Source organism: Eurosta solidaginis, chromosome 4, assembly GCF_040869045.1.
Source record: "Eurosta solidaginis isolate ZX-2024a chromosome 4, ASM4086904v1, whole genome shotgun sequence".
NCBI lineage: Eukaryota > Metazoa > Arthropoda > Insecta > Diptera > Tephritidae > Eurosta > Eurosta solidaginis.
Window position 1 is genome coordinate 173,957,229 of NC_090322.1, and position 14,840 is coordinate 173,972,068.

The window sequence follows — 14,840 nt, forward strand, 5'->3', positions numbered from 1 at the left end:
TTTATTAAGGCTTTATGTAAGTAAGCATTATTTTTGTTGGCTCACAATAAATAGCCCTGCAAAAATCGCGAGTACTCGATGCATGCATGTATGGAGTACTCGCTATGGACCAACCGAGTGCTCCAAAATTAACCACAATTCATACAAACAATATGGTCCAATTAACATTGCCATGTCCAGGACTGGACCATATACTCCAGCTCCGCATTACATCAGAGTAATCCATTGAGTACCCACAGTCCAATAAACATCGTGTAGTTATTACAATCTTTAAAAACGAGCAATGATCGGCTTACAATATGTTCGTGTAGAAACATGAGTTGGTCCATTGCTACATTACAGTGGAGTATAATGGTATATACTCCAGTATGACACAAGTGGACCACATGATCCAACGATTCTTGCAGGGGAGTTAACTTTCCAAACACTACGCTTACTGTTACACTTACCTTACGCATACATATATTCTGGATTTCCCCATACCGTACGCAAAGATGTTTACACAGCAAGAACTGAAAGTGCTGCCCTTAACAGTGGCTCATCTAAGGCTTGGAAGTGATTTTCGTAAATGTAATATTATTATCCTCCTACTTCCCGTCGCTTTTTCAACTAAAAAATAATTCTTTTTACAAATTTAATTTATCTTTTTGGATTTCCGCAAGTTTTTCGCAGGTTACATGGATAATTTCGTTTTATTTCATTGCACACTTTGTAAGTGAAAAAGTAACATTGTTATTTATTGCACATTCCACATACGTACATATATTTGTGAATATGAGAATACCTTCTTTCCCTGTTTTTCTACGCTAACGGTTACTTCGCTTAAGTTGAACGGCGATGAATACAAACAAATAAAAAAGGGGTTTATTTTACTGTAAACAATATTCTTGTAAGAAGCGTAATTCGCCTGCAGTCACGTCACTCTTTGAGCGCTTACAAACTTTTATGATCCTTTTGAGCCGTGAAAGTAAGACGAGGCGGATGTGGAATTTCTTTGGCATCCAATATACACGCGCGTGTCTTATTTCTGCATGCGTAAGAAACATTCTTTTTTTCACACATCTGTTGAATCTGCAATTTTGCAATATTTGAAGATCCACTCACAGATGAGACTCGAAAATTGGAACTAATTGTAAGCTTACAGATAAGTCTGGGATTAAGGGATGAAGTTTGAGCTGTGCGTGCATTTTGAGTGCTAACTTATAGTTGACTAACCCATTTTGTTATGTTGACCATTTGCTTCCGAAAGTAGCTCACTTCAAGTCAACTACAAAAATTCACCTCTGAACTGGTTTGAAAGTTATGCAAGGTTGCCATTTCAGAAAGATTACTTCGCAGTCTGGGCTGAATGATGCCACGAATTCAGTGGACAGGCGCACGACGCGAACGCTATATTATCATAGCTGCTGTAGCCAGTGGTTACTAAGCTAACTCACTGGGTTCGACGGGTAGCCGTTAATCTTACGGCGTACGCAGATGATGTTGCAGTTGAGATAAGTGGCAAATGCTTAATGATAATAATAATAATAATAATAATAATAATAATAAACCCAACAGATTAATACCCTCCAAAAGCCCGCCCAACCGACACGAGGGGCGCATACGCAGGACGCACGGATTTTGTTTTTGCCGAGTCATTGATAGGCGGAGGTGTGTTAAGCGTCGAGATCTGTTCAGCTGCAGAATAAAAAATTTCAGCTGAGTATTACACATAACAGTGGGAAATTATAGATAGTACATTGTTAAATAAGTTAACACTTTTAGCATATAAAGATTTTTTTTGTTACGCGTTAAGGTAGGATAGGACAGTTTTCTTTATACTAAAAATTGCAGCCGCTATATAAAATGAATTCGAAGGAGAGTTAAAATCATGACACAAACACCGAAAAGGTTCATTTAATTTGAAATTAGTTCTGCACTGCCTTAAAAAAAGAGGTTTGTAGTGTTTTGACGCTCGTGATGGGACATGGAAGTTTACCTCGTTCAAAAGAAAGGGGCTAGAAATCAGTCCATTCAGTAGTTTAGCCATAAATAATACGCCTAGCAATTCTCTTCGACTTGCGAGAATTGCAAGATTGATAAGCTTTAACCGACTAGCATAAGGTAGAAGATTATAGCAGAGTCCCAATGAAAATTCCTTAAAGAGAAAAGTAAAAATTGCTTCTGTATTGACTAAAGTCTATCTGCATGAACTTGACATCGCGTATTCCAGACTATTGATCCGTATTCTAGTATCTGTCTAACTAATGTGGTAAAAATGGCTTTGGGTACATAAGGGTCACTAATTTTTTTAGAGCATCGCTTCACGAATGACAGAAGACCCCTAGCCTTATTGACAGTAGTCATAATATGAAGGTCGAAACTAAGTTTAGCAGCCGGTGTGACTCCCAAGTGAACAAAATAATTTACTGATACAAGACAAAAATTATTAATTACGTAAGAGTCTTCTGGCAAAGAATTCTCGTTGGTTATTTACACCAATTATTTATCCTATACTCTAAAGCCATTTCCGAACAAAAAAAAAAAAAAACCTACCTCACTAGAGGGGTTGTGCAGCCTTTCAATGCTTTTCACAACGGGAGCCCCCGATATGGTCACCAAACCTAAAGGTTACCCACTGGAAGAAAATTCAGGCCTTGCAAAACACTGCTCTCAGAATCGTTACGGGTTGTCTTCTTATATCCCCAGAACACCAAATACATAGTGAGGCGAGAGTAGTTCCCATTAAGGAGAGAAATGAAATGTTGAACAAGCAGATTTTGTTAAATTCCCAGAAACCTGGACATCCCAATAGACATCTGATTTAAGAGGTCCAGCCTCCCATGGCTTAAGAAGTCATCTCCGCACGCAATATGAGAAAATACAGCAGCTGAGAACTCACTCGTATTTAGAAGAAAAACACAAAAAGGTCATCAGTGATATTAACAAGAAAGCGTCGGACCTCTATGCCAAGAATTGCCCGGCGAACCCAGTGCTCGAAGAAAAAACCCAGAACTCGCAACGAGTGGAGACGCATGTCACTCTAGCTCAAATTCGATCTAGATACTGTAACAGGTTAAACTCTAACCAGAATTAACCCCCACACACATAATGTACGGCGTGCTTGCGGAAAACGTTGCAAGCAAGATTTAATCCAACCATCTTCTCAATTGCAATGTGGAACCGACGCCTCTAACACTCCTCTTACTCTGGCCCACCCCTGTTGAAACTGATGGTTTCCTTGGACTCCCGTAAGAGGATATGTATGGCAATTTTTGAGTGGTCGCACCTATTGGATGGAGCGGAACCCTTGTACAACGGCAACAACAAGAACATAACGTTAACAACTGCAACGAGACTCAATGCCTCGGGGCAGCTTGAGCGCAGACCATACGGCCATTGTAGTATAGCGTCATCAAATATTGGACGAACATATTACCTAATTCTATGCCTGCGTTTCTTCTAAGGCGCTCTCAGTAGAACCACAATAGAGGTGGAGGGTTGCTGCAAGGGTCGCTAAATGGCAGATGAGACGATACAAGTGTACATCGTTGATTCTAAGAATTCGGTCTGAAGTATACTCTACACATCCTATAAGCTACCCTATCACTGTAGTATTTTTCAGCGAAAAGGCAATAACCTCGCATAGTACTACATCTGTTGTTAGAGTGTCAGCAATCAATGAAAAGAACCGGGATAGGAAGCAGTAGTTATATATATTGGGTCACTGGGAATATGTGAGTAGATGAAAATAAAAAAGCAGAGCCAGCTAAAAGGGGCGCATCCCTCGAAGGTTTTACCGCAGACAACCCAAACAGATTGGTAGTAAATGATCGACCAAGCAGGAAAGGTATTGGGCTACAAAGTATCGAAGATCGTGTACAGGTCTTACAATCTTAAATTAACAAAGGTACTTTTATTTAAAAAAAAAAAGGTACCTGAAGGCTCATGAGGGGTATTCTGACTGCATGCTGGCATCTCTTTTGCGTATAGCAGATGTAGGAAGTGCGGGTTGCAGCAGGAACCCATCGAGCATGTGCTGTACTCGTCTCCTACGTACGTCAGAACTAGAAGTAGCAAGTAGCATAGGTCCTAGAAATATTACATGTTTAAATACTATAGGCCACCTTTCTTTTACTTTAATGTTAGTGCTTTTATGCGCGTATTTGCTGTACTAAGCCATTTTCAACGCATCTATCGTTTTTTATAGCTGACGCAACATTAATCGAAGTGCGGTGAATGCGGTAAAAATGCAATTTATCTGTATGACAACTTTGTTGTGATTTTTATGGCAATCATACACTTATAATTTTATCATCCTGAGCTGAAAGTTGGGAGGAAGCTAAGAATGCCACAAACTCGTATTTATGTCTTTTTTTTTTTTATTCATACATACATGAATGTAATGAAAAAAGTGTAGTCATATTATATCAATTTTTCCAAGTCCACTAAAAAATTATATAGCAAGTTGTTGGGATTTAACTCTCATTAAGCCACATACATTTTAATCATTTTTTATAGCCACGCTACTGTTTTAAAAGGAAATTGTGTTTAATGATTTTCTTACAAAGTAAAATATTCGTACTAATTAAAAACGCACTGCTCAACTTGCAAAAAGCTTAAGTAATATGAAGGTACTTGAATGGATGAATGTGTTTAGCATTGTTCAAATTACTGCAAAAATCACATAGTTTCGGATAAGTTCCTGCAGAAAAAAATGGAAAACAGTACCGCAAGTAGACGCACTAACGACTTTAACGACTCGCTTCGAACTGGTGCTAATCGTATGCAAATCCGCAGCGCTAAAGACTGAGCTCAAAGGCTGCGACTATGTTAAAACTCCCAGCTGAAAGAACTGCGAAAAAAGACTGAATTATAATCAGTATACTGTCTCTTAGTGCGATAGTTCTGCGGTAGTTCGGAACTAGGGCGATTCACTATATGGTGACAAGCTGCGTTTATATAAGAGGTATAGGCCAGTCCACACGAAGAAAATAGAAAATAAAATTATTGCGATATACCACAATATGTCCTTGAAAACAGCACTGAGATAATCCCAAGAAAATGCGAAATTTTTGCAGTCGCAAGATAAGCGCATAATGATAGGCAGAAGGAGCGATATTTTGGCTTTCTTAAAAAGGTTAAATCCAATACTCCCCTGAAATATTTTTTTTTTTCGAAACGATCCTTAAGGATCCTGAAATAGCTCGGAAATTAATCTTGAAGAGATCCGGCGAAATACGTTCGAAAACGATCTTGAAACTATGTATATGGGGATGGTCCCGAAAAAGTCTCGACGATATTATTACGAAAACAGCCAGGAAACTGATCCGAAACCGCCCCGAGAAGATATAAAACACGATCGATAAACGTTACCAAAATATTCCTGGAAAATCTTGAAATAGCCCCAAAAAGGTTCCTAAAATAATCTTAAGTCACGATTCACTGGACATCCAAACAAGTTTATCATAAATGTTCAAGTTGGTATGTTTGGATGCTACTCTTTTGATCTTGGTATGACCAGATGTTGCCTTGGTGATTCAATTACACCAGAACTGCTGAACAAATTGAATAAAAAATAGGTGCTACTCAGGAAGAGCCAACTGGATATATTTTAATTAAGGCCGGAAGTGTCTTATTCCAAAATAGCCCTAACTATTTCTAAAGCAATCCGAGAAATGATCTTTAGAATCTTGAAGTAGTCCTGAAAACAATCCGAATTGATGACAACAATTCGACTCCAGCGGGTTAGGGGGCTTAGAATATACACACATGACTCCCAAATGGAACTGAACTCAATCGTTAGTTAGTACAGAAACTTTCCCGCAAAGATCCCATCTGTTCCGAAGTATTTCCAAAATGACCCTTAAAATATTCAAGATATAGTTCCAATACCAAACCGAAATATTCCTGGGCACAATCCCGAAAGATACAAAAAATTCTTGGCTCGTTTTACCTCTGAGGAGGTTTAGATCGGTCTTATTTATTACTATTTTTTTAATAGAAAAAACTGTTTTATAAATATTTGATGTTGATTTACCCGTAACACGCTACCACCACACCACAATTCTGAAAAAAGTGCCGGAGCTTTCCCAAGATATTCCCGACAACAGTCCTAAAACGATCCAAATGATCCCTAAATAGTACAAATGTTCTAAAAAAAAATGGGACTTACCTAAATGTAGTCCCGAAATCAGCCCTACAATGTCGCGAAAACAATTTCGAATGACACTCCCGAAATAGGTTTTCAAAATTGCTTAGGCTAATGGAGGTCCGACCCGAACTGATTGCTAAATTTTCTAAAATTGCTCTATCTACATTTATCTACCCCTTTTTTCAAAAATTCTACTCTTCAAAAAACTACCGTACAACCTAACACGACAACAGACATGCAAACAATGACATGGTATGATTCATCTAAACTTAATTGACGAGTTCAAAATCAAAAAAAATAAGCGCACCCTTAATTTTTTTTTGAGATATGGATGTGATTTAACTACACATTATAAAGTGAGGAGCAACAAACAGAAAATTGAACCATTCATGGAATATCCCAAAAAATCCGTTTCATAGCAAAACGCAATAACTTCATACAATTGTGACGAATATTCACATCACTAAGCATCCCTAATCCGATACTAAGCCGCCACTCGTATGTACGTAAACACATCAATCATCATTTACACATGTACATACAAGGCAACAGAGAGATACTCACCATAAGCCGAAGTAGTGCTCACATATACACACGCATATGGGTATGCGAGAGGCTATAAACTACAAATACACGCGCATATAGCTGGTAACCAAGTAGAAGATTCCAGAAGGAGAAGCGTCTAGACATTTAGAGAAATAAGTGGACAAGGCAACAGAGAGTATAAAAGCAGAGCAAGCTGAGTAGTCAGTAATCAGTTTGATTTAAACACGCTATCAGTTGCGAAGTGAAGTATAATTGTACTACTCTCAAAGTAATCTAATAAAGACCATTTTGCATTATTAAATATTGGAGTTATTTATTCGACAATTTAGCAATTGGAACGTTAGCAGAAGGTGTAAAATAAGCGGAGTTTCCCTAAATTCGTTACACAATTTTAAATTTTTTAGTTGAAAATTTTGTTATATTTATTGGTATACTCCTTAGAGATGATTTAAGTACTTTAGGAGTATTTACAGGAGTACTCTACAACTGTTCGACTCACGTAAAAAAATGTGGCCCATTTCTTTCAGGGTCGCTGAAATAACGGTAGAAGGTAAAAGTGGGTCTTGCGGTAAATGAGGACAAGCCAAAGTACTTGCTGTTATCCAAAAAATAATTGGCATATTCGGCCCTTGGCAGCCACGTCATTGTTGACGGATAAAAATTCGAGACTGCGAAGTATTGCATCTATTGGGGAACCAGCAAAAACAATGTCAGCTTAGAAATAAAACGGAGAATAACTCTTGCCAAAAAGTTCTACTTTGGAATGAGCAGGCAATTGGAAAGTAAACTCCCCTCTCGGTGAACAAATATTACGTTCTACAAGTCGCTCATCATACCTGTACTGGTGTATTGCTCGAAATCATAGACGACGTCGGAGAAGAGTGTTTGAGAGAAAATGTCTCCGAAAGATTTATGATTCTGTCCTTTATGTCCGTGATCTCAAAGGCTTCGCTGGCTAGACCATGTTATGCAAACGGAAGACGACGCTCGGGCCAAGAAAGTATTACAGTCGACACTGCAGTTTGGAAGCACAGGAGACCTGACCCTGAGTGAGGAGAGGCAGGTGGAGTAAGGCTTTGCCTCACTTGGTGGTTCCAATTGGCGTCAATTAGCGGGAAACAGGGATAGCTGGCGTGAATTTTTAAGCGCCAATTAACGATGATGACGAAATAAAAGTACCAATCCCTTTAATCTACAAAAGGCTTCTAGAATTCAAACTTAAATGCGCAAAATAATAAATGTGTGAAAGACTTTGGATCGATTTTTAACCCTTTTTCCGTGTTCCAATCGAGCTGAATTTTTGCAGGCAGACTCGTGTAAATGTCTGTATCACGTCAAATTAAAAAAAATAGATTTTTTATCAATTCTCAGATTTTCCTTAATTAAAAAAAAATTGTTTTCACTTTCTTCGGCATAACTTGTAAAGCGTTCCGAAAAAAATTTTTTTTTCCACCCACCCTACTCCATATATTTGTAGTTTATCAATAGTAGCTTTCTAACATTAAACTGTTTATGGCGGACAGACGGACAGACACTACGAGCTTTATACATAAAAAAAAATTCTGACGTGTACATGAAAATCGCCGATACACGTGTATTTTGATTTTATCTCCCCTTTCCGGTAAAGTATATTTGGTTTATAGGACAGATCTAAAGCTCGTTTTTGTTACGCAGTGTTATATATATAGATCTAGTAAATTTTTTTTTAGTTTTTAAGGCAACGAGGCCTTTTGGGTTGAGTCCACCGATTTGCGATGTTTTTTTTTTTTTTGATGTTGACACAGAATTATAAAAATTGTTTGACAAAATACTACCTATGAAAAATTTCACGCAACATTTTTTATTATATTAAAATTTCCAGGCTGTCCAAGGCAAACTCTTTGGTTCGAAGGAAATAGTTGCATTATCCTGTGCATGGTGTCATGAAGTGTATCATAACAAGGAATCTTGCTTTAATCAAGCGAAGATTGGCGAAGAGTGTACATTGGGTAAGTGTAAAAATATTTACATTCATATATTTTTTAAAGTAATATTTGTTTAAGATTCTGATGAAAACTTTATCATATCATCATATATGAGGAATTAAGATGCTCATTCTTAAGTTATGCTAGGTATATAATTAATTGTAAGAAATTCCTACTTAGGTTGAAAATGTTGTTTGTCTCATGGCAATAGCTTTTACATCTTAAACAAATCAGCTAATCTTCCACGCTTTACTTTCATAGGAAGGTTACTAAATTTCTTGCTATCGGACTACTTAATTAACTTACTAAGTACACAATACGATCGCATCACCTAATTAACCCTCCGATGAGTGAGGGACCTTTTTGGCTTTTCAAACTGAAATTACTCCTACTTCGGCCACTACAAAAACAAAAAATTCTAATAAAAATTCGAAGACATGAACTTTATTGCTTTCAAGGAAAGGCACAATATTCTAATTTTATACTACTAGCAATAAACCAGTTCTTAGAATTTTTTGTTTTTATCATCATCCCTAATGTCTTTGAGTTCAGGTAGACGTACGAAAGAGTATAAAAGAAGTTGTAGTTTCGTAAACCAAATCAGTCAAAATTTAGACAACGAAGAGTAAAATCGTGTGTGATAGAAACAAAAATATAAATATGGCAGATGCAAGTAATTTGGACGTTGCTGAAAATGGTTGTACGCCGTAGTAGACGTTACCAGCAAATGACTGCGGATGAAAGGCGTGCAGTTGATAATAGATTTTATGGACGAAGACATGGATGAAGAAATTGATATTGCTGCTATTGATAATTATGAAGTTGAGGATGATGAAGATCGCACATACCAACCTGCTGAAGAGTCAGATGCCGAAACTGAAGGATACGTCGAGCTAAATGAAGATACTGATGACGACGATGATGAAGAGGAAAAAAATGATGGACAGGAAACGAATGAAAGTTACTATATTGGTAAAGATGGCACCCAATGGAGTAACAAAGCACCACCAACATCACGCACTCGTAATCATAACGTGGTCGACTTCACAAGAAAGAAACCAGGACCAACAGGAAATATACACGACCCCTATACAATAATACGTTCAATCATGACACAGGAAATAATACACTTAGTGCTACGTGAAACAAATCGTAAAGGCAGGGAGGTTACAGCTGAATGGAATTTGGCGAATCCCACGAAGAAAAAGGAGTGGAAGCCAGTGATAGTGAAAGAGTTTGACGCCTTTGTAGCTATTCTTTTGTATGCTGGACTCACAAGATCAAACCATGAACCAGCTATGGAATTATGGGGCGCGACGCGTTGCCCAATATACAAAGCTGCGTTGTCGTACGATCGCTTCATGTGTATAAAGCAATTTATTCGATTCGACAATGGAAATACTCCACAACAGCGAGTCATCAACAGCAAAACTGCGGCTATTGACGATATTTGGCAAATGTTGCAACATAACTTGGCAGCAGCTTACACTCCTCATGAAGCACTAACAGTTGATGAGCAGTTGTTCCCTTACAGAGGCCGCACCCGCTTCACACAATATATTCCGTCAAAGCCAGCTAAGTATGGTTTGAAAGTATGGTGGTTATGCGACTCACAGAGTTATTATCCTATGAAGGGAATGATATATTCTGGAAAACTGCCAAACCAACAACGGGAGATAAACCAAGGGCAGAACGTAGTGCAGGATCTTGTGGAAAAATATTTAGATGCTGGCCGTACTATATACGCGGATAATTTCTTAGCCTTTGACTTGGCGCATATTTTGGTGAGGATGAAGACCGCATATGTTGGTTCAGTGCGCTACAACAAAACATTCATTCCACAGGAGTTCAAGAAGAATCCGAAGCGCACCATCAATAGTACATTATTTGGGTTCAACGGAGGGGATATAGCGTTATGCTCATACGTGCCGAAAAAAAAAAAAAGTGGTGAACGTGCCCTTCACAATGCACTACACCTGCCGCGTTGACGAGCAAACCGAGAATCGTAAGCCCTATGCCATATTAGATTACAACGCCAACAAATGCGGCGTTGTCATGTTTTATAATATGCTGGACGTCGCTGCATTGGCTGCTTTTACGATTTACAACGAAATGAAGCCTATAAAAAGGAGTGACAGACGGCGGTCTTTCTTGTTACTGCTAACGAAACAATTGGCCAAACCAAATATCGAAGAACGTGCCCTGAACAACCATATAACCTCATATCCAAGGATACGCAATGCGATGGAAGCATTCGATGTCAGTGTAATAAAAACATCTTCAAATTCAAGAATAGAATATATATTTATTTGTTTTTTATTTTGCTTTTCATTTCAGGTATTACCAAGACCGATGGAAGGCAATGCACCGTCGTTTGCGGCTAGGTCAAGTAGACCGTTATGTCGCCTTTGCCGTTCTGAGTACGGGCGGCAGCGGAAAACGCGGGCATACTGCTTCGGCTGCGGCAACGCTGTTTGCGGAGAACATAGCACACTTTTACATCGCTGCAGCACTTGCGCACAGGGCGGGGGACAAGAAGTACACGCTCAACAACAATAATTTTTTAACTTTTTTATAATAGTCTTAAGAAAATTCAAGGAAAAAAATTTTTTTTTAAATTGAAAAAATTATTTTTGTATGTAGAATTTAGTTATAAAAAAATTTTTAAAAAAATTTGTATATGAAAAAACATGATTTACAAAAAAAGTTCCGTAGGGACCTTTTCACACGGCCGTAAAGTTCAGAACTGTCACTCATCGGAGGGTTAAATAATTCAAACGAACTCATTGCGAAACATCACCAGCGTAGCAAGTTTGTTTAAAGCTTGGTATTGCGAAGATGAAAGCATTTGAGAAAATCTTGTTGTGCTTGATTTTCTTTCTGTTTAATTTAGCTGGCAAGAGTAATCGATTAACATAAATAGGAAGGCCTTTGCAATGATTTAAATTGTTGTTATTGACAAGTTGCTTCCATTTAGAATTTTTTTGACAAATAATTTAATTTGGGGTATCTGGTTCATCCTCTCCCTTGTTAGCTAGCGATCAAGAGCAGTGCTCCATCCACAGCTTAAAAACGCTCTGTACGTTAGTTAGTAGGTCGCCATTGTCATATCCGCAGTAATCTGCCCGAGCCTTGAACCCTTTCGTCATACGTCCGATTTTTTGGTAGAATTTTCGGGTATTATTCCTGTAAGTCAGCAAAGGATTGCTATCCTTCAGTTGAATTTTAACTTAGCTATAAAGATGCTGAAAACGGCCCCAAATGGTTCTAATTTAGAAATTTAAAGTGGACACTTGAAGTCTCTGAGAGAACGATAGAGATAAGTATTGGAACAGCGAGATGGACAGGATTTTTTCTACTGAAGCTTCAATTTAACTTTTGTATCGGTTCTGTACACCTTTTCCAGTTCAGGAATTTCAATTTAAATTCAGAAAATTACAAAACAAGTGGAGAAAATTACAATGCAAGTTCAAAATTTCCATTTCAAGTTCAGAAAATTACAATTCAGGTTCAGAAAATTACAATTGAAAACTCTAAACTTAAATTGTAAATTTCTGAACTTGAATTGTGAAATTGGGCATACTGAACTTGAATTGTAATTTTCTTAACTTGAATTTTAAGTTTCTGTACTTAAACTGGAAAAGGTTTAGAAACTTTAATTTAACGTTTTTTGTTTGCAGGGCGGGATAAATCTGCCGGTTCCGCTATTTATTTTATAATATCTTTTGCACACGTTGTAAAAAATTCTTGATAATATTGCAAATTTCTACGCATTTTATTATTTTTTCTATTAGAGTTTAAGATACTAAGGGATCTTGGGAAATTTCGCTTTATGTATCTTCGAGTTTAACCTCCATGAGTATTCCGGGATTTGCGGTTATTATTGTGGTTAATATTCAATAAATGCTGTACAACTACAACGAAAATCTTATCAGATGAGACAACAAGCAGCTACACACTCATATACACAGTAACAAAGAGCGCAGAAGACATTACTCACACATATACATCGAAGAGAGCATATGAGATGCAGCAGATGAGAGAAGTTAATAAGCAACTAATCGAGAAAGACGCTCGCAAAAAGTCTATACCCTGGGAGAATAAGGCGAACGAGGCAATTGAGAGTATGAAAGCGAGACAGTTCAAGCGATAGTTATTTTGTTTGGTTTTAAAACGTTGTAAGTGAAGAAAGGGAATAATTTCAAATCTGAATTTATACTACCATAATTGTGCTGTAAATAAGAAAGAACATTTGAGTTATTTATTCAACAGTTTAGTGAATGGAAATATAAGAGAAGGCAAAGGAATTATCGAGAATTCGCTACAATATTTTTAACATTTTATAAATTTTATTTACAATTTTTGTTGTTTTGTCGGCCTATTTATTTGTAATATCACGGGTTTGAATCGAGCTCAAGGCCTAACAACGATTTTTTTATTATAGTTATCGTTTTGAAATATTTTTTCACAATTGAAAATTTTTTTTAATTAGAATAGAAGATTAAATTTTAGACAACTGACAAAGCTCGTTGTACAGATCCATTTCGAAAACTGCTAAACTCCTTTATTGGCTACGTTTAGGCGCTGCTGTTAGCCACTATAGAAAGTATCTGGCAATCAGACTAGTGATTTCTAATATAGTTACGAAGACAATGTATGAAAATCAGCCTTTATAACTACTACCTCAAGAGGTGTCTACGGCATGCACTGCTATGTATGGCACTTCCTAACAGTCATCACATCTAAGCAATCCTAGCAAGCTAATTCCTATGACTGAACTTGTTAATCATAAGAGAGCGTGGGCTCCTATCTTAACAAATTCAAACGCAATTTAAAGACACACTCCTTCAATGACTGCTATTTTGCTTTACCGCTATGTATTAGCTGTTCTAAAAATATTCCTTGCTTTTTTGTTTGCACACCACACTTACAACAATTATGCTAATGCAGTTCAAAAATGTTCGATTGCAGCAAATGGATAAAGCATCAAGTATGTAGAACAAATCAGCTGGGTATTTGTAATTGAATATGTAGTCGGATGTTACTCATACGCCCTGGCGTACACAAAATATGTATATGTAAAACTGTAGCAATGGCATAATCAACGAGAACATTTAGGAGAAAAGGAAATTTATATAAATTTTCCAGCGCCATTAGGATCAATTAGAAAATTTCGATATCGCATATTTGTTAAGCAAACATACACTTAAATCGGTTCGCCCTAGAGTAGGCTGTAAGCGCATACACGAATAGAGAGATGGAAATGTTCAGGATAAAAATTATTATCTAATTTTTTAGAGCATTTTCAACAAATCTGGTTCTCGGTGATCGGTGGTTCCTTATCATCATAGTAAAGTCTATCAAACATAGATTTAGTATTTTATGACCACTAATTAGCACTTCACCGTCTAGGCAACTTTAGTCATCTCAGAATAAAAAAAAAAGCCTGCCACCAATTCTGAATGAAAAGTTACCCCAATTGTAAGCAATAAGGGATCTTACTTACTTACTTAATTGGCGCTTGACCGTTTAAACGGTTATGGCCGTCCAACAAGGCGCGTCAGTCGCTTCTTCTCTCTGCCAACCGGCGCCAATTGGTCACACCAAGGGAGTTTAAATCGTTTTCCACCCGGTCCTTCCAAGCGGAGTTGGGGCCGCCCTCTACCTCTGCTTCCATAGGCGGGTTCCAATAGAAACACTTTCTTGACCGGAGCACCATCTTTCATTCGCATAACATAGCCTAGCCAGCGCAGCCGCTGCGTTTTAATTCGCTGGACTATGTTCATGTCTGCGTATAGCTCGTACAGCTCATCATTAAATCTTCTTCGGTTCTCGCCATCGCCAACGCGTAGATGTCCATAAATCTTTCGAAGAACTTTTCTCTCAAACACTCCCAGAGCCGCTTCATCTGATGTTGTCATGGCCCATGCTTTTGCACCATATAGCAGGACATATACGATAAGTGACTTGCAGAGTATGATTTTCGTTTGCCGAGAGAGGACTTTACTTTTCAATTGCCTACTTAGTTCAAAGTAGCATTTATTGGAAAGATTGGTTCTTCGCTGGATTTCAGTGCTGATGTTGTTGCTAGTGTTGATGCTGGTTCCCAAATAAACAAGGTCTTTTACTATTTCGAAATGATGGCTGCCAACAGTAATGTGGTTGCCAAGGCGTATATACGCTGACGCTTTCTCCAT

General features: G+C 37.7%; 2 protein-coding genes across 20 annotated transcripts in view; both read left to right on the plus strand.

Moving 5' to 3' along the window:
* Positions 1 to 14,840, plus strand: part of rdgA (retinal degeneration A) — a 1,310,388-nt gene that overhangs the window by 1,111,753 nt on the left and 183,795 nt on the right. For all 19 annotated transcript variants that reach the window (XM_067783802.1, XM_067783806.1, XM_067783805.1 and 16 more), the window contains one exon: positions 8,541 to 8,667. In XM_067783802.1, coding sequence (XP_067639903.1) covers positions 8,541 to 8,667 — 127 coding nt within the window. The remainder of the gene's footprint in view (positions 1 to 8,540; positions 8,668 to 14,840) is intronic.
* Positions 8,674 to 12,332, plus strand: LOC137250651 (piggyBac transposable element-derived protein 4-like). The gene is made up of 2 exons (XM_067783823.1): positions 8,674 to 10,902; positions 10,981 to 12,332. Exon 1 carries the CDS (start codon positions 9,381 to 9,383, stop codon positions 10,629 to 10,631), a length of 1,251 nt encoding a protein of 416 aa, XP_067639924.1. The 5' UTR covers positions 8,674 to 9,380; the 3' UTR covers positions 10,632 to 10,902; positions 10,981 to 12,332.